This window comes from Dendrobates tinctorius, unplaced genomic scaffold (assembly GCF_039654945.1).
Source record: "Dendrobates tinctorius isolate UK_male_01 unplaced genomic scaffold, ASM3965494v1 ptg000165l, whole genome shotgun sequence".
NCBI lineage: Eukaryota > Metazoa > Chordata > Amphibia > Anura > Dendrobatidae > Dendrobates > Dendrobates tinctorius.
In genome coordinates this window covers 5,129,676-5,154,689 of record NW_027361832.1, presented here as the reverse complement: position 1 = coordinate 5,154,689, position 25,014 = coordinate 5,129,676, and the positions used below count along the sequence as shown (strand labels likewise).

At 42.8% G+C, this 25,014-nt stretch overlaps 1 protein-coding gene across 4 annotated transcripts in view; it reads right to left on the bottom strand.

The window, feature by feature from the left end:
* CPQ (carboxypeptidase Q) overlaps nucleotides 1-25,014 on the bottom strand; it is a 636,368-nt gene that overhangs the window by 45,403 nt on the left and 565,951 nt on the right. For all 4 annotated transcript variants that reach the window (XM_073550429.1, XM_073550430.1, XM_073550431.1 and 1 more), the window contains one exon: nucleotides 7,653-7,854. In XM_073550429.1, the coding sequence (XP_073406530.1) occupies nucleotides 7,653-7,854 (202 nt within the window). The remainder of the gene's footprint in view (nucleotides 1-7,652; nucleotides 7,855-25,014) is intronic.

Sequence of the window (25,014 nt, the reverse complement as noted above, 5' to 3'; positions counted from 1 at the left end):
ATGAGGGGCTTTGTGCGAAGTCAAAGTTTGAGGGGGCCGATGTGAAGATCATACTATGTGTGGGGGCTTTGAGAGGATGTCATACTGGGTGGGGGACTGCATGAGGACATCAAACTGTGTGATGGTCTTTGTTGGGACATCATACTGTGTGATGGGATTTGTGGGGAGATAATACTATATAAGGTGCTTTGTGGGGAGTCATTCTGTGTTGGGGGTCTCATGGGGACATCATACTATGTGGGGGTTTTGTGGGGATGTCATACTGAAATCTTAAATATACAATACAATAATATACCGCAATCAATAAGCATGCACAGCTGGAAATGATGCACGACAGAGCAAAAGGGGACTCTGTCTGCACCATTATAGTCAATGGCCCCGTCGGCGGCGCTCATGCCTGAATCCCGTTTTGTGGGAAGTTCGGACTTAAGCCACCAACTGCAGGTGAAAACACTATGTGACAGCACCCTTAGGTAAGAGCTCCTGTAAATGTTCTTCCATAAACATTAGTCACATCCTCAATGATGCCTTTATCTTTCACAATGAGAAGTCTTTGCTTTGCGGCGTATTGTTTTATTAGACCGACGCCGAGTGCTTTTGTGCCGTCAATCACACGGCTCCATAACATCGACTCTCCGTCACGAGATAGGTGCAAGTGTGACAATTTATTTATTGCTAGACTGCACTTTGTGTTCCCATCTGTCACTCACGTGCTATTCTACCTTACAACATAGCGAAATGCGCTGACCCTCTCATTCCTGGAAATAATCTTTAATTATACCTCATAAAACTTGGCAGAAAATAGTCTCCGTGGGCGCAGAGACTTCGTAGACGGTAGTATAAAAAAGGAGTTATTTTCTGCTACATTAAACTAATGCAAATGGCTTAATACGAACATAAAATTATAGATCTGAGGCGAAGAATGCAAATATATATTGCTTGCATGGTTGCTGAGATATGTCACTTGTTTTCACTAACGTTCATGAATTGCAATTTAATTGGCTCGCTCATGTCTGTGATTGTGTCCGCGCTTCGCATTTAATTTTCCTGGCGGATTTAGAGCAGATACAGAACCTTCATTTCCATCTGGAAGACAAAACTGATCAATAGTTCAATCTTCATGGCTTCAACTTGTGGCAGCTAGTTGGAGGGAAAAGATCTGATGTGGTCGGTTGCCTGGAAACTTGTTGCAAAAGAGGAGTCAACAGACCACATTGCCTTGGCTGAGTATATTCAGGGTTAGGACATACAATGGAAACGTTGCTCTTCATGTAAAGAAACCACTGGAGCCATAGGCGGAGAAGGACATGACTTGGGGATGGGTGGACCTTTACTCCTGCAGCTTTTTTGGTATAGTGGTGCAGATTTTAAGCAAGAGTGATGTTGCTTTCAGAGTAAGACGCCCAGTATGTCTGTGCCTGCCGGGTTACTGTGAGGAGGGTGAGGATTATATAGAACAGGAAATCTGTGTCTCTCCCTCTTTCTTACACAGGATGAACAGGAGGAATCATGTCTGCAGTTTCAGGGAGTATAATACTGGGGTTATCACCTCACATGACTGATGATAGGAGCACATTCACCTCAGACATCATGTACTGGTGTAGTATCAGCTCCTACATTATGTATGGGATCAATATTACCTCAGAAATTCATGTAGCTGCCATGTCCCTCATGTACATGCTACATTTTCCTCACAGACTGTGAGACAACTTCTGTGTGACCTCCCTGCAGACATGTTTGATATACTACTCTGCATTCTCCTCAGACATTGTGTAGTGTGTACTAGGGTAGTATCAGCTCCTACATCATATCTGGGATCAAGATTACCTCAGAAATTCATGTAGCTGCCATGTTCCCTCACTTATTGCAGAGGCAGCTTTTGTGTGACCTCCCTGCAGACATTTCTGATAATACCACATTACTGCTGTATTATACAGAGTCTGCATGAGTTCTGGGTTTATGTATGATAGGACAGAGCAGGGACAAGTACAGTGTCTGCCATTACTATGGTGGAGCTGGGCAGTCACATGTATTAGAGACACTGGTGAGAGGGGCAGTCGGGGGATGGTATATGTATGATGATGAGAGGCTGCACTTCATGTCAGTGCACTGTATACTGACCCTGCTGTGTGCGGATTATCCCCCCTTCCCAGTTATGGAGTCTGATGATCTGTATGTGACCTCATCTCTGTTACATACTGTGAGGCTGGGTGTGCAGATCCAGTGTGACCAGGTTACTCACTATATATGTGGTATGTGTGTAAAGGCTCTATTCCTGTGCTGTATACTTAACCTGTACCGCAGGTCTGTATACATGATATCACTCCTCACTCTGCTGTATACGGATCATGCTGGGTATAGACATCCTGTGTCTCCAGGTCATTTTCCTGGCTGTACATAAAATCTGGACATGACTTCCAGCTTAGTGCTTAATTTCTGTAGCTATTGCTGCCTTTAGTCCTCTTATGTTACATGCTGTGCTGCCGGATATATCCATCCTGTTTCTGTATATTGTCTCCCTCGTATGTTGCATGATCAGAGTATACCCACCAAGAGCTTATTTTATATTACCTAAGATGGTGGATAGCACAGGCCAGAATGGTTTATGCTTTATCATGTGTAAAATAAATAATCGGGGAGTAACTCGGCACATTTGAGTGGGGACTAATAACTCAGCACATGGTGGGCAGTGAGTGGGCACTAATAACTGAGCACATGGCGGGCAGTGAGTGGGCACTAATAACTCAGCGCATGGTGGGAAGTGAGTGGGCACTAATAACTCAGCACATGGCGGGCAGTGAGTGGGCACTCCTAGTGTGAGGCTGCACATTGCTCTGGAGGACACCTCATGGGCCCAGTTTTCAGCCCTGTCTCTCGTCTATTGTAAGTGTATGTAGTAGAGTGACTGACTGGGATACAGAACTTGCAGTTTTCTGCTCACACACCTATGGCTGCAGGCAGCTTATATTAGACCTACATATTTCTTACCATTTATGCGCAGCTGGTGATTAGAGTCTGTAACTGCTGTAGAGGAGCAGGCGGCTTCTCATTTATGGTTACAGCATATAACACAGCATTGTCCGTATCTGTCTATTTCTGGACCTTACGATGGGATATTTTCCATTATTAACCTGTTGTATACCTTGGTTGTAAACCTGCATGGTCTTCACCCTCACTTATCCCACATCTTGTGCGGTTGGAGGGGTCCTTGAAGTTGGTTAAATATGGTCTTGTGGATCCAATGGGATATGGTTTCCACCTTTTGGAATTTAATATGGTTCTGGATCTGGTAAAAGGTGGAGGGGAGTTTCGGCAAAGGTTTGTCGGATCCCCAGGAAATTCAAGTGAACATTGGAACCCTTGTGGTTATGGTGCTCCCGAGCTAGTGGGGTAACGGCCGGGAGTAATTGTTGGTATATTTTATGTTCACTTTATGTTTGGTAATCACCAGATTTTGGGAGCTTCAAGGACTCCTACCAGCGTGTTAAAATTATTTATGCTTTGATGTTTTATTGTATGTTTGTTTTAATAAAGGCGTGAATAATAACTAAAAAAAAAAAAAAAGGGATCGGTGTATACACACCAAGTGCTTATTTTATGTTACTTAAGATGGCGGATAGCACAGGCCTGAGTGGATTACCTGGAGCCTGGTGGTTGGGGGGGTCCTTGAAGTTGGTTAGAAATTGGTCTGGGGGATCCATTGGGATATGGATTCCTCTTTTTGGAAGTTAATATGGTTCTGGACCTGGTGAAAGGTGGAGGGGAGTTTCGGCAAGGGTTTGTCGGATGCCCAGGAAATTCAAGTGAACATTGGAACCCTTGTGGCTATGGTGCTCCCGAGCTAGTGGGGTAACGGCTGGGAGTAATTGTTGGTACATTTTATGTTTGGTAATCACCAGATTTGGGAGCTTCAAGGACTCCCCCCAGCGTGTTAATGTTATTTATGCTTTGATGCTTATTTTATGTTTATTTTAATAAGAACATGAATTAAACATTTAAAAAAAAAAAAAAGTTATTTGTTTTCCTTTTAGTGGGTCCTTGAAGTTATTTATAAATTGGTCAGTAGGGGTAACCATATTAAGTATGGACCTCTGGTTTGGGGGGGGTGTTCATCACAGTATGACCCCCCTGGGTTTGGAAGGGTAACCATTTCAGGTATGGCACCCTGGTTTTGAGGGGTAATCATCTCGTTTATTGCCCCCTGGTGTGGAGGGGGTAACCATCTCGGGTATGGCCCCCTGGTATGGAGGGGTGACCATCACGGTATGGCCCCCTTGTCTCCAGAAGCATTTATATTTTATAGGACCCTGGTAGCGTAAAGTCCCTGGGGTCATGGCAATCATATTTTACATGCCTACAGAATAAATTGGCTCCTCTGAGCCAGGAACAGCGGCTGGAGGGAGAAGAGAACAAGGTAGGCATGCTTTTCAACACAATCTATAGCTTTAAGGACCCTCTCTTTTTTTTCATGTGACTTGAGAATGCCGAGGCACGGTTTTTGACTGTTTATATTGACCAAACCATGTTTCTTTCCATGTTTCTTTCAAGGTTGTCATCTGGACAATGCAGTTATCTAGTGCATGAAACTGAAGAGCAATGTACCTAATCTGTGTGCCCTTGAGTCAGTGGGAGTGACTAAGGGTAAAGTAATCAAGTGCATTAACACGAAGGGCAATATGCCTATTCCCGATGCCCTTGAGCTGGTGGGAGCGGCTAAGGGTATAATCTAGTGCATTAACACAAAGGGCAGTATGCCTATTCCTGATGCCCTTGAGCTGGTGGGAGCGGCTAAGGGTATAATCTAGTGCATTAACACAAAGGGCAGTATGCCTACTCCCGGTGCCCTTGAGCCAGTGGGAGCAGCTAAGGGTAAAGTAATCAAGTGCATTAACCCGAAGGGCAATATGCCTATTCCCAATGCCTTTGACCCAGTTGGAGAGGTCAACAGTAAATGTTATCAAGTGCAGGAAAAACAATTAACAATGGCGTGGCAGGGTTATTAATAATGCCTTTGTAGACTTTTTCTGCTTTAGGTTTATTTAAATTACTACTTCCAGATATTCTGAATGTTATTTTATGGTCGGTTATAATGTTGATGTTATATTGTGTATAGTTTTTAATTACTCCCTATTTATAATATCTTTCTATTGATATGTTCATCACTTTTCGGGTAGTGATAGTAAGTGAGTTTAAGAAATTTTACTGCACAGCTACTGTAAATAATGGTGGTTTCTAGAACTAATATCTGTGAATTGGTGAATTATTAGCGCTGGCTACAATGCATGCAGTATAATATTTTTTTGTGGCATGACAGATATCATTATACAGGTATTCAGATTGTAGCTATGACCTTAATTATGGTTTACTTTCCACATTCCCCATTATGGGATCCTCATTGCAGGATGTGTAGCAACTGTTATTTTGCTGTAGTTACCGTATTATCGATCATAACTTGGTAGCATGGCATTGATAAAATTAATCTGTCGGAGCTCTGGAATTTTAATTTTTTATTACTTGTATGCACAGTCTTTCCATAGCATGTAGAAATGGTTGATGGCTTTATTAGGCATGGTTGATGGGGGTCGAGTCCATTTAAGGTGTCAAATGGCCTCTCTGGGGGCGGTTTAGGAGTCAGGTGGAAGTTGCAGACAAGTTAAGGTGGACTCATTTTAATTAATAGAGGATGTAAAACCTCATGGTGGTGAACAGGCTCGGCTTTGGTGGCCAGCCTCAAGGACGTTGTAATGGTAACGTCAATCAGGGGCGGGCACAGTGGTTGAGCACAGGAGTGAGGATAATAGGGTCATTGGTGCCCTGAAAGTTTACTGGCTCTGCTTGAATGGCAAGCCAGTGCGTGTTGCCCCTTTATGGCTGTCTGTCCTGGTTCTGTATGTCAGACAGCTGGGGATATCACAGTACTTGTGAATTCCAATGTACTAGCACTTCACCTGACTCCTACTGTGATTGTTTTAATTGTTTTAACACCGTGTCTGCAAATTGAGATTCTGATTTGGCTTGTATCCTAAGTCATATTACAAGACTCGTTTAAGGGTTGATTGTGACTTGCAGGATCGCTACTACCAATAGGTGGCGCTGTAGAGTAAAAGTCCTCTTTCTTTCTGAAGAGGCAATTTGCATATTATTTTCCCAGAGGAGCATTGCACGGCGAATAAGCCTCCTTACCTTGACAAGCCACAGCTGGCATGTCACTCTCCGCAAGGGGAAACCTTACCTCTTAGACCCTAGTCCAGAGCCTCTCACCTAGCCAAATCAGATCTCATACTTTGCACTGACGAGAGCCAATAGCTCGAAACACCGTGTCTGCAAATTGAGATTCTGATTTGGCTTGTAACCTAAGTCATATTACAAGACTCGTTAAAGGGTTGATTGTGACTTGTAGGATCGCTACTACCAATAGGTGGCGCTGTAGAGTAAAAGTTCTCTTTCTTTCTGAAGAGGCAATTTGCATATTATTTTCCCAGAGGAGCACTGCACGGCGAATAAGCCTCCTTACCTTGACAAGCCACATTTGGCATGTCACTCTCCGCAAGGAGAAACCTTACCTCTTAGACCCTAGTCCAGAGCCTCTCACCTAGCCAAATCAGATCTCATACTTTGCACTGACGAGAGCCAATAGCTCGAAACACCGTGTCTGCAAATTGAGATTCTGATTTGGCTTGTATCCTAAGTCATATTACAAGACTAGTTAAAGGGTTGATTGTGACTTGTAGGATCGCTACTACCAATAGGTGGCGCTGTAGAGTAAAGGCCCCGTCTCACTAAGCAATCTCGGTAGCGAGATCGCTGCTGAGTCACAACTTTTGTGACGTAACAGCGATCTCACCAGCGAGATCGCTGTGTGTGACAGCGATCAGCGAGCGGCCCCCCTGCCGGTATCGCTGATCGCTGCAAGAAATCTCTGGACATTTCTTTGGTCGCTGGTCTCCCGCTGGCCAGCACGCATCGCTGTGTGTGACAGGCGGGAGACCAGCGATCAGGTGTAAAAAATAATAAAAAAAATAAAAAATATAGTTATTCTCACCTTCCGACGTCGCGTTCAGCCATCCCGCCTCTCTCCACGCTCCGGTCCCAGTGATCCTTTGCACGAATGACCGCGAGACTTTGTTATCCCGCGAGACTGTGACATCTCGCAGTCATTCGTGCAAAGGATCACTGGGACCGGAGCGTGGAGAGAGGCAGGATGGCTGAACAGGACGTCGGAAGGTGAGAATAACTATATTTTTTATTTTGTTTCTATTTTTTACAGGATGGCCAGCGATGCCGGGCACTCGGCATCGCTGTGCTGATCGCTGGTGAAGCTGTCTGTGTGACAGCTCACCAGCGATCACATAGCAACTTACCAGCGATCCTGACACCTTGATATCGGTGTCGGGATCGCTGGTAAGTCGCTTAGTGTGACGGGGCCTTAAAAGTCCTCTTTCTTTCTGAAGAGGCAATTTGCATGTTTTAATCCTGTGATTTAAATAAAGCTGTGGCCATTTTGACAACCAAAATAATATGTTGTGTATTTATTCCAGTGCCTAGGTTTACTGTAGTTATGGTGGTTTTAAGATGGAGTAGGGGTCCGTCCCATATCCATAAGTCAAGACACGTTGCTACAACTACGGCAACAAGGCATGGTATCTACTCACCTGGGACGCCGGCTTCCATCCAAAAACTAATGTCGGTTCCATCAGCATGGTCATACAGTTTAGTTATGTTGATGGGTTCCAGTAGCTGCATTATTTCCGACATTATGGCCCTGGCTTCAGGCTTGCCAGAAAACTCCATACCCAGTGGCATGAAGGTACCCATGTCTGTCTCCATGACCAAGTCCATGTTGGCAATGTCTTTCTGTTAAAAAATATAGGAAAATACAACAGTAATATGATTTATGCATTAATAATTTATTTAATGAATAAAAAATACAGTATAAGATACAAAAAGTCCTGCAATATGTCATCACCTGTAAGCTACATCCCCACCTATCAGACAATTAATAAATAGCATCAGAATGCCCTGTAGATTGGGGACCTGTAGCCCTGATCCATGGAATACAAACACTCTTCAGCTTACACTTTGGATCTCTTTCTATGCAGTAAGACGTATGTGGAGAATTACTGCACTATACAGATTCCCGCCATATACTTGCTGATCGCTGGGAGTCCGACCACTGGTACCCCACCGATTCTACGAGTTCTGAAACATCTTTTAAAATGGAGCTGAGGCCGTGCCGCTTGCCACATAAACACCTTCTCTCAGTCCCATTCTATGGCAGCTAGTCGTCAGGCCGTGGTCATCGTGCCTGTGCACACTTAAAAAATGGTGGGTAGGCTGGCAGAGGGAAACTTAGAGCTCATACACACAGCTGTAAAAATAGGACATACAGGTGCTTCTCACAAAATTAGACTGTCATCAAAAAAGTAATTTATTTAAGTTCTTCAATACAAAAAGTGAAACTCTTATATTATATAGAGTAATTACAGAGTGATCTTGTCAAGATCCCAGTGCGGGTTGGACCCGCACGCTTGGGGTTAATGTCTGGAACCAGTGCTGGTGGACCTGCACTTCTTGGGTTAAATGTTATGATCTCAGTGCAGGCTCTTACCTGCACACCTGGGGCTTATTATTGTGGCCTCTCCTTGGTTCTGGGAAAGCTTTTTGTAGCCTCAGGAAGCTCCAATCCCCGTCAGTCATACTTTTGCCCTTGGCAGAGTGTGTTGACCCCTGAGTGTGTTTGTGCTGTGTTCTTGTTTGCCTGATACTTTGGTTTCGATTCGGTCTGTTCTCTGGATACTGCTTGTTGGATTCTGCTTGGTACCTTCTATGTCTGTTTGGCTCTGACTGCTGCCTGGCCTCGACTATCCGTTCTGTCTCATCCCTGATACTGTACTGCTATCTCTGTGTATGACCCCCTTTTGTCTGACCTGAGCATTCCTGTAGTTGTGTCCTGACGATCTCTGGCAGCAGGACGCTAAGCCCTGCCCCTTGCAGTCACATGACCGTAGGTCCTTCACTGCTTGCTAACTTCAGCATCTCCAGGTCCTATTTGCCTGAGCTTCCCGGCCGTATCTGACCCCGGGCCCCCCTGCAGTGTGGGTGAGTCCTTGCTCAGCGATGGCTGCACGCCAGCGCTGACAGGACCGTGACATTATAACTGACCATTTAGTTTTTGGGGTTTTTTTTGCACAGAGGATTATGGATCCCATACAGTCTCTGGCTGAACAGATGAAAAATGTGAGTCAGATGTTTCAGGGTTTATCTCTGGAGCAGCAAGCTCTTGCTCGTTCTCAGCAGCAGGTTTCTGAGACAGTGCGGGGGGCTTTATCTGCTGGGTCTCTGGGGGTTGGGGTGAGTGATGTTGTTCTGGTGTCCCCTGGAACCACCTGTTAAACTGCCTGACTTCTTTTCTGGGAACAAAAAGGAGTTCAGGATCTTCATTGAGGGTTGCAAACTTTTTTTTCCATTTTGAGACCACATTCCTCTGGGGACGAAAGCCAGAAGGTAGGGGTCATTATGTCCTTATTAAGAGGGTCCCCACAAGCTTGGGCTTTTTCCCTTCCTCCCACTGCCCCTGAGAGTGTCTGTGAATGCTTCCCGGCCGTATGTGACCCCGGGCCCCCCTGCAGTGTCGGTGAGTCCATGCTCAGCGGTGGCTGCACGCTGGCGCTGACAGGACCGTGACAGATCTATTTCATGTGTTTATTTCTGTTAACCCCTTTCCGACATCGGGTGTATATTTACGCCGATGTCGGATTCCCTCCCTTTGATGTGGTCTCCGGCGGTGAGCCCACATCTTTCCCGGGACATGTCAGCTGTTTTGAACAACAGACATGTGCTCACAATAGCCGCAGGTGGAATCGTAATCCACCCGCAGCTATTAACTAGTTAAATGCCGCTGTCAAACGCTGACAGCGGCATTTAAATGGCACTTCCGGCAATCGCGCCAGAAATGCGCACACCGGTGATCGCGTGTCACCGCTGTGTCGGCATGACAACACGAGGTCTCCTGGAGACCTCTATGGTTGTAAGTGCCAGATTGGCTCTGGGAAGGAGAGGAGCGAAAAACGAAACCGAAAAAACGAAAAAAGCTCTGGGGGTTAAGGGGTTAATGTTGATGATTATGGCTTACAGCCAATGAAAACCCAAAAGTCATTATCTCAGTAAATTAGAATAATTAACAAAAACACCTGCAAAGGCTTCCTAAGAGTTTAAAAAGGTCCCTTAGTCTGTTTCGGTAGACTCCACAATCATGGGGAAGACTGCTGACTTGACAGATGTCCAGAAGGCAGTCATTGACACACTCCACAAGGGAGGGTAAGCCACAAAAGGTCATTGCTTAAGAAGCTGGCTGGTCACAGAGTGCTGTACCCAAGCATATTAATGGAAAGTTGAGTGGAAGGAAAAAAGTGTGGTAGAAAAGAAGCAAAAGCAACCAGGATAACCGCAGCCTTGAAAGGATTGTTAAGAAAAGGCCATTCAAAAATTTGAGAGACATTCACAAGGCGTGGACTGCTGCTGGAGTCATTGCTCCAAGAGCCACCACACACAGACGTATCCAGGATATGGGTTACAAGTGTCAAATTCCTTGTGTCAAGCCACTCATGACCAATAGACAATGCCAGAAGCATCTTACCTGGGCCAAGGAGAAAAAGAACTGGACTGTTGCTCAGTGGTCCAAGGTGTTGTTTTCAGATGAAAGTAAATTTTGCATTTCATTTGGAATTCAAGGTCCCAGAATCTGGAGGAAGAGTGGAGAGGCCACAATCCAAGCTGCTTGGGGTCCAGTGTGAAGTTTCCACAATCAGTGATAGTTTGGGGAGTCATGTCATCTGCTAGTGTAGGTCCACTGTGCTCTATCAAGACCAAAGTCAGCGCAGCCGTCTACCAGGAAACTTTAGTGCACTTAATGCTTCCCTCTGCCGACAAGCTTTTTGGAAATGGTAATGGACTCGGCACCTGTCCACACTGCCAAAAGTATCAATACCTGGCTTAAAAACAACAGTATCATTGTGCTTGATTGGCCAGCAAACTCGCCTGACCTTAACCCCACAGAGAATCTATGGGGTATTGTCAAGAGGAAGATGAGAGACACCAGACCCAACAATGCAGACGAGCTGAAAGCTGCTATCAAAGCAACCTAGGCTTCCATAACACCTCAGCAGTGCCACAGGCTGATCGCCTCCATGCCACGCCGCATTGATGCAGTAATTGATGCCAAAGGAGACCCGACCAAGCATTGAGTGCATTTACTGAACATACATTTCAGTAGGCCAACATTTCGGATTTTAAAATAATTTTTCAAGCTGGTGTTCTAAGGTATTCTAATTTACTGAGCTTTGGGTTTTCATTGGCTGTAAGCCATAATCCTCAGCATTAGCAGAAATAAACACTTGTGTGATGCTAGTAACTTCTCATGTTCAAGCTGGAAGTCAGAATGGTCAAAAAGTCCAAGAAGCCAGGTGGGTACGTTATAAACATAAGGAAGAGAAACAAGCGTAGTTAGGTAACGTTCCGAGGTCAGAGTACCAGGAGGATAACAGATCACAGCTGAAGGGGTTAAACAGGCCGATGGTCAGAATGAAGTCCAAGGTCAGGCAACAGATCAAACATACAGAACTCAAGGCACAGGAGAACAAGCTGAATGTATGTCTGGCAGAGTTCTGGGAGACACAGCTCAGTTAAGTAGCATGTGTTGTGAATTCTCTTTCTGGGCTCCCTCTGGTGGTTACTGAAGGTAGTGGAGCTGGTCAGATTGACAGAGGTGTTGCGAGTTCTCTTTCTGGGCTTCCTGTGGTGGTTACAGGAGGTAGTGGAGCTGGTCAGATTGACAGAGACTTGCCACCTGATGATGATGACGATTGGAGATCTGGGGTTTCTGACTGGTGTATTTAAGCTGACTTCCTTCAATCCCTGCTGGTGATTTTTTTCCTGAGCCTTCTGAGGTCTGATGTCTCTTGCTCTGTTCCTGCATGGTTCAGCTAAGTGGTTCATTTGCTAATCTTTTTGCATTTGATCTGGTTTTGTGCGGGTCAGCTTGCTCCTGCTGGGGCTGTGCTGGATCACCGCCTATATGTTACTGCTTGTGTCAGTTTGCTCTGTCCCCTGTTATATTGGTCTCTTTTTGCCTTGCTTTCAGTATATACCAGAGTGCTGATATAGTGGGGGCGAAGTCGTGTGACTTCAGTGTTTTTTGTGCATCAGACGTGTTGGATTTTTCAGGGGTTTTGCGTGATTGCAGACAGTGTCTTTCCTTTCCTGTCCTGTCTAGTCAGTGTGGGCCCCATCATTTGCTCAGTCTATTTTTCTGCCTGCGTTTGCGTTTTCATCTTGTTTCACCGACAATATATATTTGGGGGCTGTCTATTCCTTTGGGGTCTGCTCTGGGGCAGTTTAGATTTCACCTTTCTTTCTTTAGGCTGAGTTAGTTCTCCGGCTGTGCCAAGGCGTCTAGGGCATCGTAGGTACGCTCCACAGCTACTGCTAGTTGTGTCGATAGGATCAGGGGTCTGCAATCCGCTTAGTTACCAACCTCCCTGGTTTTCTGGTGGCTTAGCCTGGTCCTGCTATCCTCCTCGGTGACCCATTCATAACAGCATGGCAATTACCTGGAATAATGAACACTTGGAGACAGCCGACACCTCACAGTCTCAGATTGGATAGTCGTCAGCTTAGCACTTCCCTGTACCAGATTGGAAGGCCAAGCTGTTAGTAACTGCATCCCAGACACACTGAGGGTTGGAACCGTGACAACTTGAAATATGAGTAAGAAAAATAGTGGGCACCACTTAATATGATAACAAATAAACCAGAAAAGCCCTGTGCTATTCATTGCACTAACATAGTAGATAATATGGAAAGAAGACAGAGCGCAAAGTATAGTGCATACTATACTGAACTTCCCCTGATGAAGCTGCTTTAGTGCACGCGTTGGGCAGAGCAGGTATGGTGATTTGATATATACTGTATATATATATGTTACATTTTTGAGCAGTTTGTATAGCACTTTTTAGGTGCCAGTTCATATTATCTAGTAGGATGCATTGGACACTAATATATTATACTCTGGTTAGGATGCATTACATTTCCTAAGTGCTAGCATTGAGCTTGATGCATTGCATCTTTGGGTGTTAGCTTATCCGACTAGCCTATACATGTGTGCAAACTTTTAGTGGCCATTTATTGCTCTATATCTTTGGTATCATTTATTTATTTGCATACTTGTTCTGTCTACTGGTGTTTTGCTTCCACCTTTTGTTCAAAATATATTTTATATATTTTTCTGGCACCTATATTAGTGACTAGAGAGATTATTCATTATTAGTGTGATTTTTTCTTTTTGGGCACATTTTCATGTGAGCCCTCCATTATGTGTTATCACATGTTTTATATTGCTCTCTTCTGTTATTCCATTCATCATTTATTAATTTATTATTGGAATTGTCTGTAATTTTATTTTACTGCTTTTTTGTATTTGGTACATATTGTTTTTTCATTCACCTGCCTTTCTCATTATTTTGCATGTCGCTCCATCACGATTTTAACTGTTTTTAATGTACATTGTCTGTCTGGCCTTTTGTGTTTAATAAAACCTTTATTTATTCATTATTTGCCTTGTGTGCTCTATACTTTGCGCTCTGTCTTCTTTCCATATAAACAACTTGAAATATATCACTCTATATAAATATATGTGTCTATATAATATTTGAGTTTCACTTTTTGTATTGAAGAACTGAAATAAATTAACTTTTTGATGATATTCTAATTTTGTGAGAAGCACCTGTAGGCTGCACACAATCTGAGATATCACAGTTGATGAAAATATTCCGACATAGTTCCTGGCATAAAATGAAGGAATTTAGGGGAACAGAATTACTGCATAATTACATGTGTAAAAAAATAATTATTTTTGATGTGTTGAAGTTGAATTTGTTATAAACGTTGTGAAAAAAAAAAGAAAATGATGGGACGGATCTGAAATCTATTAACAATAATGTGGGTTAATGGACCGAGTCGATCCAAGGGAAAAAAACAGCATGCATGTTGGCTCTGATTATCGGATCACTCTCATACATTCATGTCTATGGGTCCGTGGAAAAAATCACACCGCACTCGGATGACATCTGAGTGCGGTCCAATTTTCACAGACTGACAGAATGGAGAAGATGGAGATTTTCTTTTTATTCTCCACACTGTAATCACACTCTGGTCAAACTCTGATCAGAGTGTGATTAGTATAATTGACTCAATTTTCTTGGATGAGAGAGAATCGGTCATGTGGTCGTAGTCGACCAATGAGAAAAGGATTGGTTGAGTAAAATCCTCACTATCCTTCTCTCCTATTGGCATCCATTTGGCCTTCTTGTCAATGGGCAGGGGGTGTTTTAGCACAAGCGTAATACAAATCTAAAAAGTCCCAGTGTTTTTTGCTGCCAGGTAAATTAAATGGCAGAAAATAATAATACTTTTGTTTTTTTTCAGAATGTCTATAAATGTACTTATTGCTAGAAACAGAGTTTGTGTGAATGAATTTGCAGGCGATCTGTGGCCGTCAGATGACATTGTTTAGAACAGTCTCTTACCTCTCGAGGTCTGCGGCGATCCTTCTGATTCCCTGGCCGGGAGCAACGTCACATGCGTGTCACACCGCAACGATGGCGTCACTCCAGGTCAGCTAATCAAAAAATTTTGTTTCATTTGTTGTGGGGTGTGAGGGAAGAAAGACCATGTTTTTCTTTTTTTAAAAAATGTTGTGTAGGTAGTCTATAATATTTTCTGTGGTACAGTAAAGGGTGTTTTACTGGATGGGAGATATATTTCTCCCAGCAGATTAATGTTTGGCCGGGTTTTTCCCTAAAGACAGGACCAGCGTTGATGTCATGGTCACATGATCAGCCCATGTGATGTCCACCTCACTTGTGGGAGGGGTTATGGACTATGTAATGGAGGTTGGTATTTGGCACATGGTGAGTGTGTGTCTGGATATTACTGGAACTTGGCTGGACTTAGCCTGAACTTGTACACAGGATCCCCGTGCTGCAAGACTCTCAACAACCCTGGGAATGGCACCTGGCGGATGCCGCGGACCTGGCAGCCGCTTAGTTAAGCCCGTCCTGTGCAAGGGGTGAGTCTGGGACCAGTGGTTCTCCAAGCTGGAGTACATTTATGTTTTTTCCTTATTTTCTGTTAACCTGCTGTTTGCAAAGTGACATTATACCACCGAAATTAGACTTTGAGCCTGTGTGTTGCCTCGTTACTGCAGCCCTGCCATTACCTACCAGAGCGAATCCCTACATTTCTTACAGAAAAAATGGGTCTGGTTTTATTATAAGGTTTCTTACAGATTCTAGCAAGGTTCTTGTATACTATTAATTACCAAAAAAAAACAAACAAACTTCATTTAAGCAGTTTTTTTTCCACTTCTGTCCTCGCCGCTGCTGACTAATAAAGCCACAAAGCCGCAAGGTTCAACTTGTACTTGGAAAAATGGGAAAGAAAAAAAAAGAGAGAAGGTGTCAGAACGTCGTCTCCGTCCAGAGTCCGCTAATGACAAGGACGTTAGTCTCCTCTATCATTAGCCTCTCCACTTCCCTGGCAGCCGGATCCACCTATTCGTCTCTGTGATTGCTCCTCTAACCTATCCTTACTACAAGAATAAAACCCTCTGGATGTCATGTCAGTCTGTAATTTGGAGCTAAATCTCTACATCTTGTCCCAGTTCAGCCATGAATTATGTTCTCCACAAGAGATTATGACAATATATATCTGATCTGGGTCTGCGCGCGGCCTTGGCATCATGGAACTTGTAAGCACGCACTGGATTTCAGCAAGTCCTTGTCAGAATGTAATACAGGGGGTTTCTGTATTAATATAAGGGTTGTCGGGATTAGGAAAAACATTTTAAAACGCCCTTTAATAAAGTCTAATAAGCACAAGAAGAAAAAAATTATCTCGAAATTGGAAAAGAAGGAATTAAGCAAAAGGACAAAAAATGTTAGCGCTCCACCAGAGAGGTGGTGCCGCCAGTTGACACCGCACTAAACCTAAAGGAACTACAATAATGTCTCTCAGAGGGTTGGATCAATCATCTCGTCACTCTGGATCCTATTAAAAATGGGTTGCAGATGACCACATACAAAAATGTATCTAAAGAAACAAGAAGTAGGAGACTAAAACGCTGTTAGGGAATATTTAGGTGCTCATATTACACCTATGTGCATAAAAATTTGGAATAAAACATATACTCACACACTTTGTGGGAAATTAAAGAGGAACCGATATTACTGTGGGCCTAAGAACTAACAGGCAGGTACTTGCTAACTACCTGCTTATTCTGCCCAGCGATGTCAATCAGTATGATGCCAGCAGTCACATGAACTGCTCTGTTGATGTGGAGCAGCTGAATGGCCGGCAGGAGCGGTCTGCGACCGCTCTGAGCCAGCGACGGATAGAACAGGCAGGTAGTTGATGACTAGTTAGCAGCTAAATGCCTATTAGTTTTTTGGCTCATGGTAGAAAAAAACAAATTTAACCTTGGATAACCCTTTTAACTAAAAATATCCCAGACAGAGGGGCGGAGTTGAGTGAGATTTTCACCTTGTATGCCGTGTTAGCGAATATCTGTTTAATTCTAGATTTGTATAGATACCGTAAGTGTAATATAAGCACCTAAATATTTTAACTCCCTGACTTCCCTCTAGTCTCCTCCTTTTTGTTTCTTTACATGAATTTCGGGATTAAAGAAAATGTTGAAGGCAACAATTTGATCTAGAACCGGTCCGTAACAACAACTGAGGCAATGGAGGCCAGGAACAACCCTATAAAAACTATGGGATCAGTTCTGTCATCCGTTTGCGTCAGATGTCTTAGTGCCATATTGTAGGTGAAAAAAACAACAGATGGAAATCCATCAGCAATCCCACGCAGATTCCATAATGTGCTCTGTGTATGGTATGGTACGGTATGAGGATTGGTTGATAGTAACACCTACCGTAGTTGGGTAAAAGCCGCTATGGACATCATGTGATCACAATTTAAGGGTCTCCCCCTCCTGTCTCTGCCGCCCCAATGCCGTAATTTTATCACTTTTATACAAAGTATTTGTTATTTATTTATTTTACTCATTTACATAGCGCCATTAGTTCCACAGCACTTTACAGACATCATCACAGTCCTCAGAACAATCTACATTCCCTATCAGTATGTCTTTGGAGTGTGGGAGGAAACCGGAGAACCCGGAGGAAACCCATGCAAACATGGGGAGAACTTACAAACTCCTTGCAGATGTTGTCTTTGGTGGGATTTGAATCCAGGACTCCCAGCACTGTAAGGCTGCAGTGCTATCCACTGAGCCACCATGCTGCCCATAATATAGGGCACGGTGGCAATTCAGGCTGGCTAATATGGGGTCATACTGTTGGATAAGAGCCAAGATGGTATAGGGAGACTTATATATTATGCAATGTTCCAATGGGAATTGAATTATACAAATAGCCTATTCATAGAGAAAGAGAAAACAGAATCTCTAGTGCCACCTCCTGAAAGAAAGAAAAAATCACTAGTGACACTTACTGGAAGAAAGGAAAGAAACTCTAGTGCCACCTATTGGGAAGAAAAACAAATGGAACTCTAGTGCCATCAATTGGGAAAAAGGGATTCTTGTGCCACCTATTGGTAGTTCGAGAAAATGAATTCTAGTGCCACCTATTGGAAGAAAAAAAAGAACTCCAGTACCACCTATTAGAGGTAAGGTAAAATTAACTCTAGTGCCACCTACTGGAAATAAGAGAAAATGGATTCTCATGTCACCAATTGGAAGTAAGAGAAAAGGAGCTGTAGTGCCCCCTTCTGGAAGTAGCTATGGAACTCCCAATAGGTGACACTAGAGTTCCTGTTCTCTCCCTCTCTGATGAGGCCATTGGATCTTGGGTGAACACAGGAAAAACTCCCTAAAAGGTATCACATTTATAAAGTACAGTGTCTGTCCTGAATTTAATGTGCAGGTTTACAAACATACATTGTATTTCTACCCAAGAAAATGAACGGCAGCTGCAGCCTGCACATACTATTTATAACATACCAGCATGTGCTTTTAATATTGAGCCACCCACATATTACAATCACATTCCTAATAAAATGTACGGCTCCCATACCCTATAAACAACTGCAATATTTCAGGAGAAACTTTTTCTAGATGTTATTGCTTTGGAAACATGACTTACTAGTTAAAAGTAAATCATCCTGCACGGACTGTGTAGTGATGCTGAGCTCCCACCGGCTGCTTCAAACAGAGGTCAGAAGGACTACGTCTTCATTTCACAATGGCTTCCCCACTACCAGACTGTATGCCCTTAGAAAGTACAGCAACATACCGTATATTAAAAGACTATAGGATGAGCTTTCGGCAGTCTATATAACTTCTTGTGCTCCTCGGAGGTGTTCCAAATTCCAGTGATTGGTGGGGGTGACTGTCTCATATCCAGTGAACTGATAAGTGTTATTGGCCAGCATACAGTATAACCTTTTTTAAAACAAAAAAAAAAACCCCTTATCATAAGACTCTTCACCGATTTGGCATTTTTGGCAAAACACGGTAGCAGGTGGTGGCAGTTAATCAACAGGGAAGTACTAAAAATAACATATACACCATATTGTGACTAGAGATGGGTGGACATCTGGATGTTCGGGTTCAGCCAAACAGTTACAAAAAGTTTGGGTACCAGAACAGTACAGCGCGGCAAACACAGCTTCTGATCGACGATAAAATCATCACCGACAGTCAGACAGCCGCGGTTCCCACACTGTCAAGAGACAGTGTGAGCCAGCAGCTGTGATCAGAAGTATAAAGTTTACCTCCAGTCATTGGTGTCAGCTGATGGGACTACTGCTCCCATCAGCTGACGCCTGCTGACGCTAATAACAGTGAGAGCAGGAGCATCTGATGGGAGGATTCATCAGCCGGCTCCTGTGCTGTAAATAAATATATTTTTTTTAAAAACGGTGTGTTCTCCTGTATTTTTGATGACTAGTCAGGCAAAACTCACAGCTGGGGGCTGCAACCCTCAGCTGTCAGCAAGGCCGGGTATCAAGAATAGAGGGGTCCCCATTCTGATTTTTTTAAATGATTTAAATAAGAAATGAAAAAAAAAACGCTGTGGAGTCCTTTCCTTTTTTGACAACCAGCCTTGCTAAAGCAGACAGCTGGGGGCTGGTATTCTCAGGCTGGTAAGTGGCCATGGATATTTGACCCCCCAGCCTAAAAATAGCAGCCCACAGCCACCCAGAAAAGGCGCACCTATTAAGTGTGCCAACTCTGGAGTTTTGTCTGGCTCTTCCCACTTGCCCTGTAGAGGTGGCAAGTGGGGTTCATATTTGTGGGGTTGATGTCACCTTTGTATTGTCAAGTGACATCAAGCCCAAGGATTATTAATGGAAAGGTGTCTATAAGACACCTTTCCTTTACTAATCCTATAGTTGTATTATAATTAAAGACACAGCAAGAATAAGGTTTTTTATTTGAACAAAACACACTTTTCCATTTTTATTTAAACTTCACAGGCGGAAATAAAATCTCAACTATCATTATATACTGATGGCCACCAAAAAAGTCTAGCAATGGTTTTCACGTAGCTGTGATCCCAGGGTGACCACACAAGATGGAATCATGAAACTCTTGTAAAAGACGCAATCTTAGGTACACAGGTACAAATCATTTTTACCCCAAGAAGCAGAACGGGCCAACGACTGGATGCTCTGTATCTCTACTTTCAACTCCAAGGATAACATGGAAACCACTACGGCCTGAGGTAGAATGGAGGAAGGAGGTTATGGAGGAGAAACAGAATCAAAGCTGTGTGATAATGTGTCAGCCTTTATATTAGTGGACGTTGCCCTGAACATGACAAAAATATTGAATCTAGAAAAAATAAGGACTATCCCGGCTGTTTTGGGGTTAACCATTTAACAGATTCAATATAAGCTAAATTCTTATGATCCGTCCCCACAGGGACTTACTGAACTTCCTTATCCAAAAAATGACTCTTTTCTTAAACAGCTAATTTGACAGCGAGAAGGTCACGATTCCCAACATCATAATTTCCTTCATCAGGCAAAAAAAATTCCTAGAAAAAAGTGCACATGGCTGCAAGCTGGATAAACACAAACCACAAAAAGCAGCCATAATCTGGTCACATAGATATACCCTGAAGGACACTGCTGAGTACAACACTGAAAACAAGGAGAACAAATAGGGGTATAGAGTCCAAAATCATATTAAAAAGGTATATGTTTATTAAACATGTAATAAATAACAATACACATAAACTAGGATCAGGTAATGATGGCTATAGGGGTCCACTTATGTAAACACATAAAGTGCTTCAGTGCCAAAAGTACAAGCATAAAAAATAGGCTAATACCGTATATACAATACCAAATGTCAGCAAAAATCAAATGCAAGTGCATACATAAATGCTGGGATATGTTAAAACACTCACTGGTACTGCTTACCCATAATATGCAATGACTGGACCCAAGCCTGCCGCCACAGACGCGCGCTTCGCTGCACTTTCTCAAGGTGCGGTACACGCACCTTGAGAAAGTGCAGTTTTAAATGCTGTTTTAATATATCCCAGCATTTATGTATGCACTTGCATTTGATTTTTGCTGACATTTGGTATTGTATATATTAGCCTATTTTTTATGCTTGTACTTTTGGCACTGAAGCTCTTTATGTATTTACATAAGTGGACCCCTATAGCCATCATTACCTGATCCTAGTTTATGTGTGTATTGTTATTTATTAAATGTCTAATAACCATATACCTTTTTAATATGATTTTGGACTCTATACTCCTATTTGTTCTCCTTGTTCTCCCTGACAACTTGCTTGCTTAGGCATTTCCTGACAACTTGCTTGCTTCCTTAAGCAAATGTCGAGTGTGACCACAGTAGAGGCAGAGTCAGGCGGTCACCCCAAATATGGAGCGGATTTACATTTCTATTTTGATCACTCACTTTCCATTTTGTTAATTATTAAAAATAAACTATTAATATGTCTATTGTTAAAGCATTCTTCATAGAATTGTTTTCCACACGTGGCTAAAACTTTGCACTGTACGGTATATCATTTTGGTTTAAAACACAAATGTAATTATTCATTATCTAGAATTGGAACAGATATTTTATCTGTAATTAGACACTGGATGCAGTCAAGCGCTTTCTCATCCCTTCTTTCATCTTTCTGACACCATCTAGTAACTAACACAAAAAGAAACTATAGTTCAAGCATGAAGTTATAATGCCTAAAAGTCATGCCTGGCAAGTGTTTATGGAGCACAATTAAACATTTGCAAAGGGCACAAGTCAGAGAGCTACAACCTGAGCCATCTATCAAAGAGAATTACCAGACGCACAATATAAAAGCCGCTTTTACTTTAGTGCATGCCAAGAGAGACATAACAGAGAAAATGGAAAAGGGCCCTTTAGTTTAAATAAATAAACGCAAAAAAAACTATAGAAAAATAACGTGTAATCCTTATTCTCTTCTAAAAATTGTTAGATCCAAATCTATTTCCAGGTTCCTGGAAGAAGTTGTCAAAGAGGGTTGGATCAGGCTTTCTTCCATCAGAAAGAGCGTCACCTATATAGATCAGTACTGTAACTGCTCATATGGTCTGAGGAACTGGTCGCCATCACTATATAGTCACTGCATAGGCCTCTTTCACACTTCCGTTTTTGACCATCAGTCAAAATCCGACAGTTTTTGAAAAAAACGGATCCGCCATTTTTTTGGCGGATCCGTTTTTTTCCCATTGAGTTGCATTACCAGCGGATCTTGACGGATGGCCATCCGTTGGATCCGTTTTTTTGCGGATCCGCCAAAATGTTTGCGTCTGCCGGCATGCCTGGACGGAATATGCAAATATAAAAAGAGAGAAGCCAGCGCTGCCGATGGTCAGAACGCATAACATGAAGTGCAATGCACATATTGACATCTAACTGTAATCAAAATGAGACATTTGGCAAAATATTGATCAATACATTGAGCCACCCCGCCGCGCCAAGGCAATCTCATGTGGGGGGTCCTACTCTACATTTTTTATTACTAACTGTGCCATTACGGCCTCCTGAATATTTTAAAAGCAAGACCATATCTATTACAAATGTACCTGAAACATGTCTGAATCGCTCCCGTGCAGCCAGATGAAACAAGTGCAGATAAAGGCCAACCAAATCTGAACGCTCAATGTATTGATCAATATTTTGCCAAATGTCTCATTTTGATTACAGTTAGATGTCAATATGTGCATTGAACTTCATGTTATGCGTTCTGACCATCGGCAGCGATGGCTTCTCTCTTTTTATATTTATATATGCCTGGACGGACCCTGCAACTTTTTTTTGCTGTAGGATCCGCATTTTACGGTGCGCATGCCCGGAGGAAGGAAGTCAGCTGGGGATTTAACCCTGAAATCCTTTGTGGCGGTGGAAAAAAAAATTCTCTCTCTCTCTCTCCACTTCAGTTGACAACGGATCCGCTTTCCGCCATTTTGGCGGATTTTAACTGATGACAAAAAACTGAAGTGTGAAACAGGCCATAGCGGTAGTATCAGTTTTGGTCTTTGTATAGTGATTTTTGAGCAGTAACTTGGATTAAACTGGTCATACACTTTAGACTTATGTTGGCCGAACTCATCAATATCAATGGGTTCGGTCACCAGACTACTGTGTATGGGGGAACCGGCTGACTGATGGTGGGCAATGATGTGAAATAGGCATGTCTGTTTGCGGACTGCAGAACACATTGTTCTCCCTGAGATAAGCTACCGGCCAATGTGTCAGCCCACAGCATTCACATAGAGAACATAGGAGCTCTCGACCAAAACAGTGCTCCTGGTTTCTGGAGAATCAACTGAGACTGCTGTCCGCCGAACGATCTTTCAGCCGACAACCTCCTAATATGTACAGCCAGCTTTAGGGGCCCACTTAGATATGTTTTCCCCTCACTGTGTTGAACCCCTACCTCTGCATCTGTGCTCCACAACAGAATAAAAATAAAGTTATACCAGATTAGAAAACCATTGCTGCTTTCTCTTCGAAAAGTACCAAACAACCAAAGGCGAGGGGTGTGATTTCTGAGGAGTCAATTATTTATTTTTTAATCCTGCTCAACAGAAACCTTTAATGTTCAATAATATTAGCTTTTATATAGGTACCGTAGTTCTCCTTCAAAGAGCCTTTATTATTAATATCATGCATTGCCAAGTTTAGGCAATTAAATATGTATAAATATGCACATCTAGTGTACTGCCTGCTGGAAAACATACAGAACCATCATGGACATTATTTTGACAAGCACAGATTAAAAAGGCCGGTAGGGCTTATCAAATATAGGCTAGCATGGCTTTTCACTCTTGTAAGTAGTTCACGTAAAATAAGATTCCATTGTAAACATCTTATAAATAGACTGCCTCTTGGCCCAGCTGTTTCTAATGAATCTTGCCTAATGCTTTTATAAGTTCAGGTCTTTCAACATTGAAACAACCACTGGCAACTCCTTACACAATTGGCCGAGAGGCTGTTTTTATGCGTTTGTGGCTTCCAGCTTTGGCTTCTTTTCCCAGGGTCCATTTAATGGTTTAAACATTCCAAGCCACCCGGCACCCAGAGAATTAAACATCTGATGCATGCCAAGAAAAACCTAAAACCATTAATATCTATAGCTTAGCTGGCAGATAAGAATAAATATACAGAATATAGTTTAGAATGGAAACATTCCTAATAAAAAATGAACTCTTGCAACGGCTCTGGAAGCAAGTTATATATATATATATATATATATATATATATATATATATATATATATATATATATAAAAAAAAGAAGAACCTCTCACACGTTACTAAAAGCTAATACTTGAATGCATGATGTGGACCACAAAGAAACATTGTTGCTGCCATTGCATAAAAGAGTTGGTTCCTAATGTTCAATAAGTTTTGTTTGTGTACAGTCGGCCAATCAGTGCTGTCAATATCAGACTGCGTAGGGACCTACGCTAGGGAACAGCAACGCCCAGTTGTCGATTTCTTCAGACATTTGTCTTACATATACATTAGTAAACAGTGTTTACTAATTACCACTTATATGCACAATTGCTTTTTACTTACAATTGGGTATTTACACATTTTGTTTCTATCAGGTTTTGTCTGTGTGAACATACTCCTATACATTGCATGTATACCAACTTATACTCCGGACCATTTTTTTCAATCTCAAGAATATCAAGACTGTGTTAGAACATACCTTAGGGCAGTGGTCCCCAACCTTTCTGACCTTGAGAGCCACATCCAGCTCTGAGAGAGGGTCGCGAGCCATGTTCATCTTTGAGAGATGGTCGCGAGCCACATCCAGCTCTCACACTCCCTCACATTAGTGGCAACCAAAGCCCCTATTAATGACAGCTAAAGCTTTTCCACAGAAGCAGTATACCAAGATCCAAGGGTTCCCACAATCCCCCGCTTCAGTATTCTCCCATCATGCACACCCACCACACTGTCGTATCCAGCTTCATGCACCTCCTCTGACCGGTAGTATCATCCTGTCTCCAGCACACCATCCTTAAATTATCTCTAAACCCCTAAGACCAGTATATGTGCATCCAGATCTGCTCTTCTGTGCCAGACTACTTACAAAATTCACCATTTTGATATGTGCTCTTCATAGCTCTTTGCTAGACCTGGAGCTAATGCACCAAGCTGGCAGGCAGCCGCGAGCCACAATTCATGTGCTCTTCATAGCTCATTGCTAGACCTGGAGCTAATGCACCAAGCTGGCAGGCAGCCGCGAGCCACAATTCATGAGATCGCGAAACACATGTGGCTCCCGAACTACAGGTTGGGGATCCCTGCCCTAGGGAATAGCAACACCCAATTGTAAATTTATTCAAACATATATCTTATATATACATCATACATATAGTTCAAGTGTCCTTAAAGGGAACCTGCCACCTCGGAA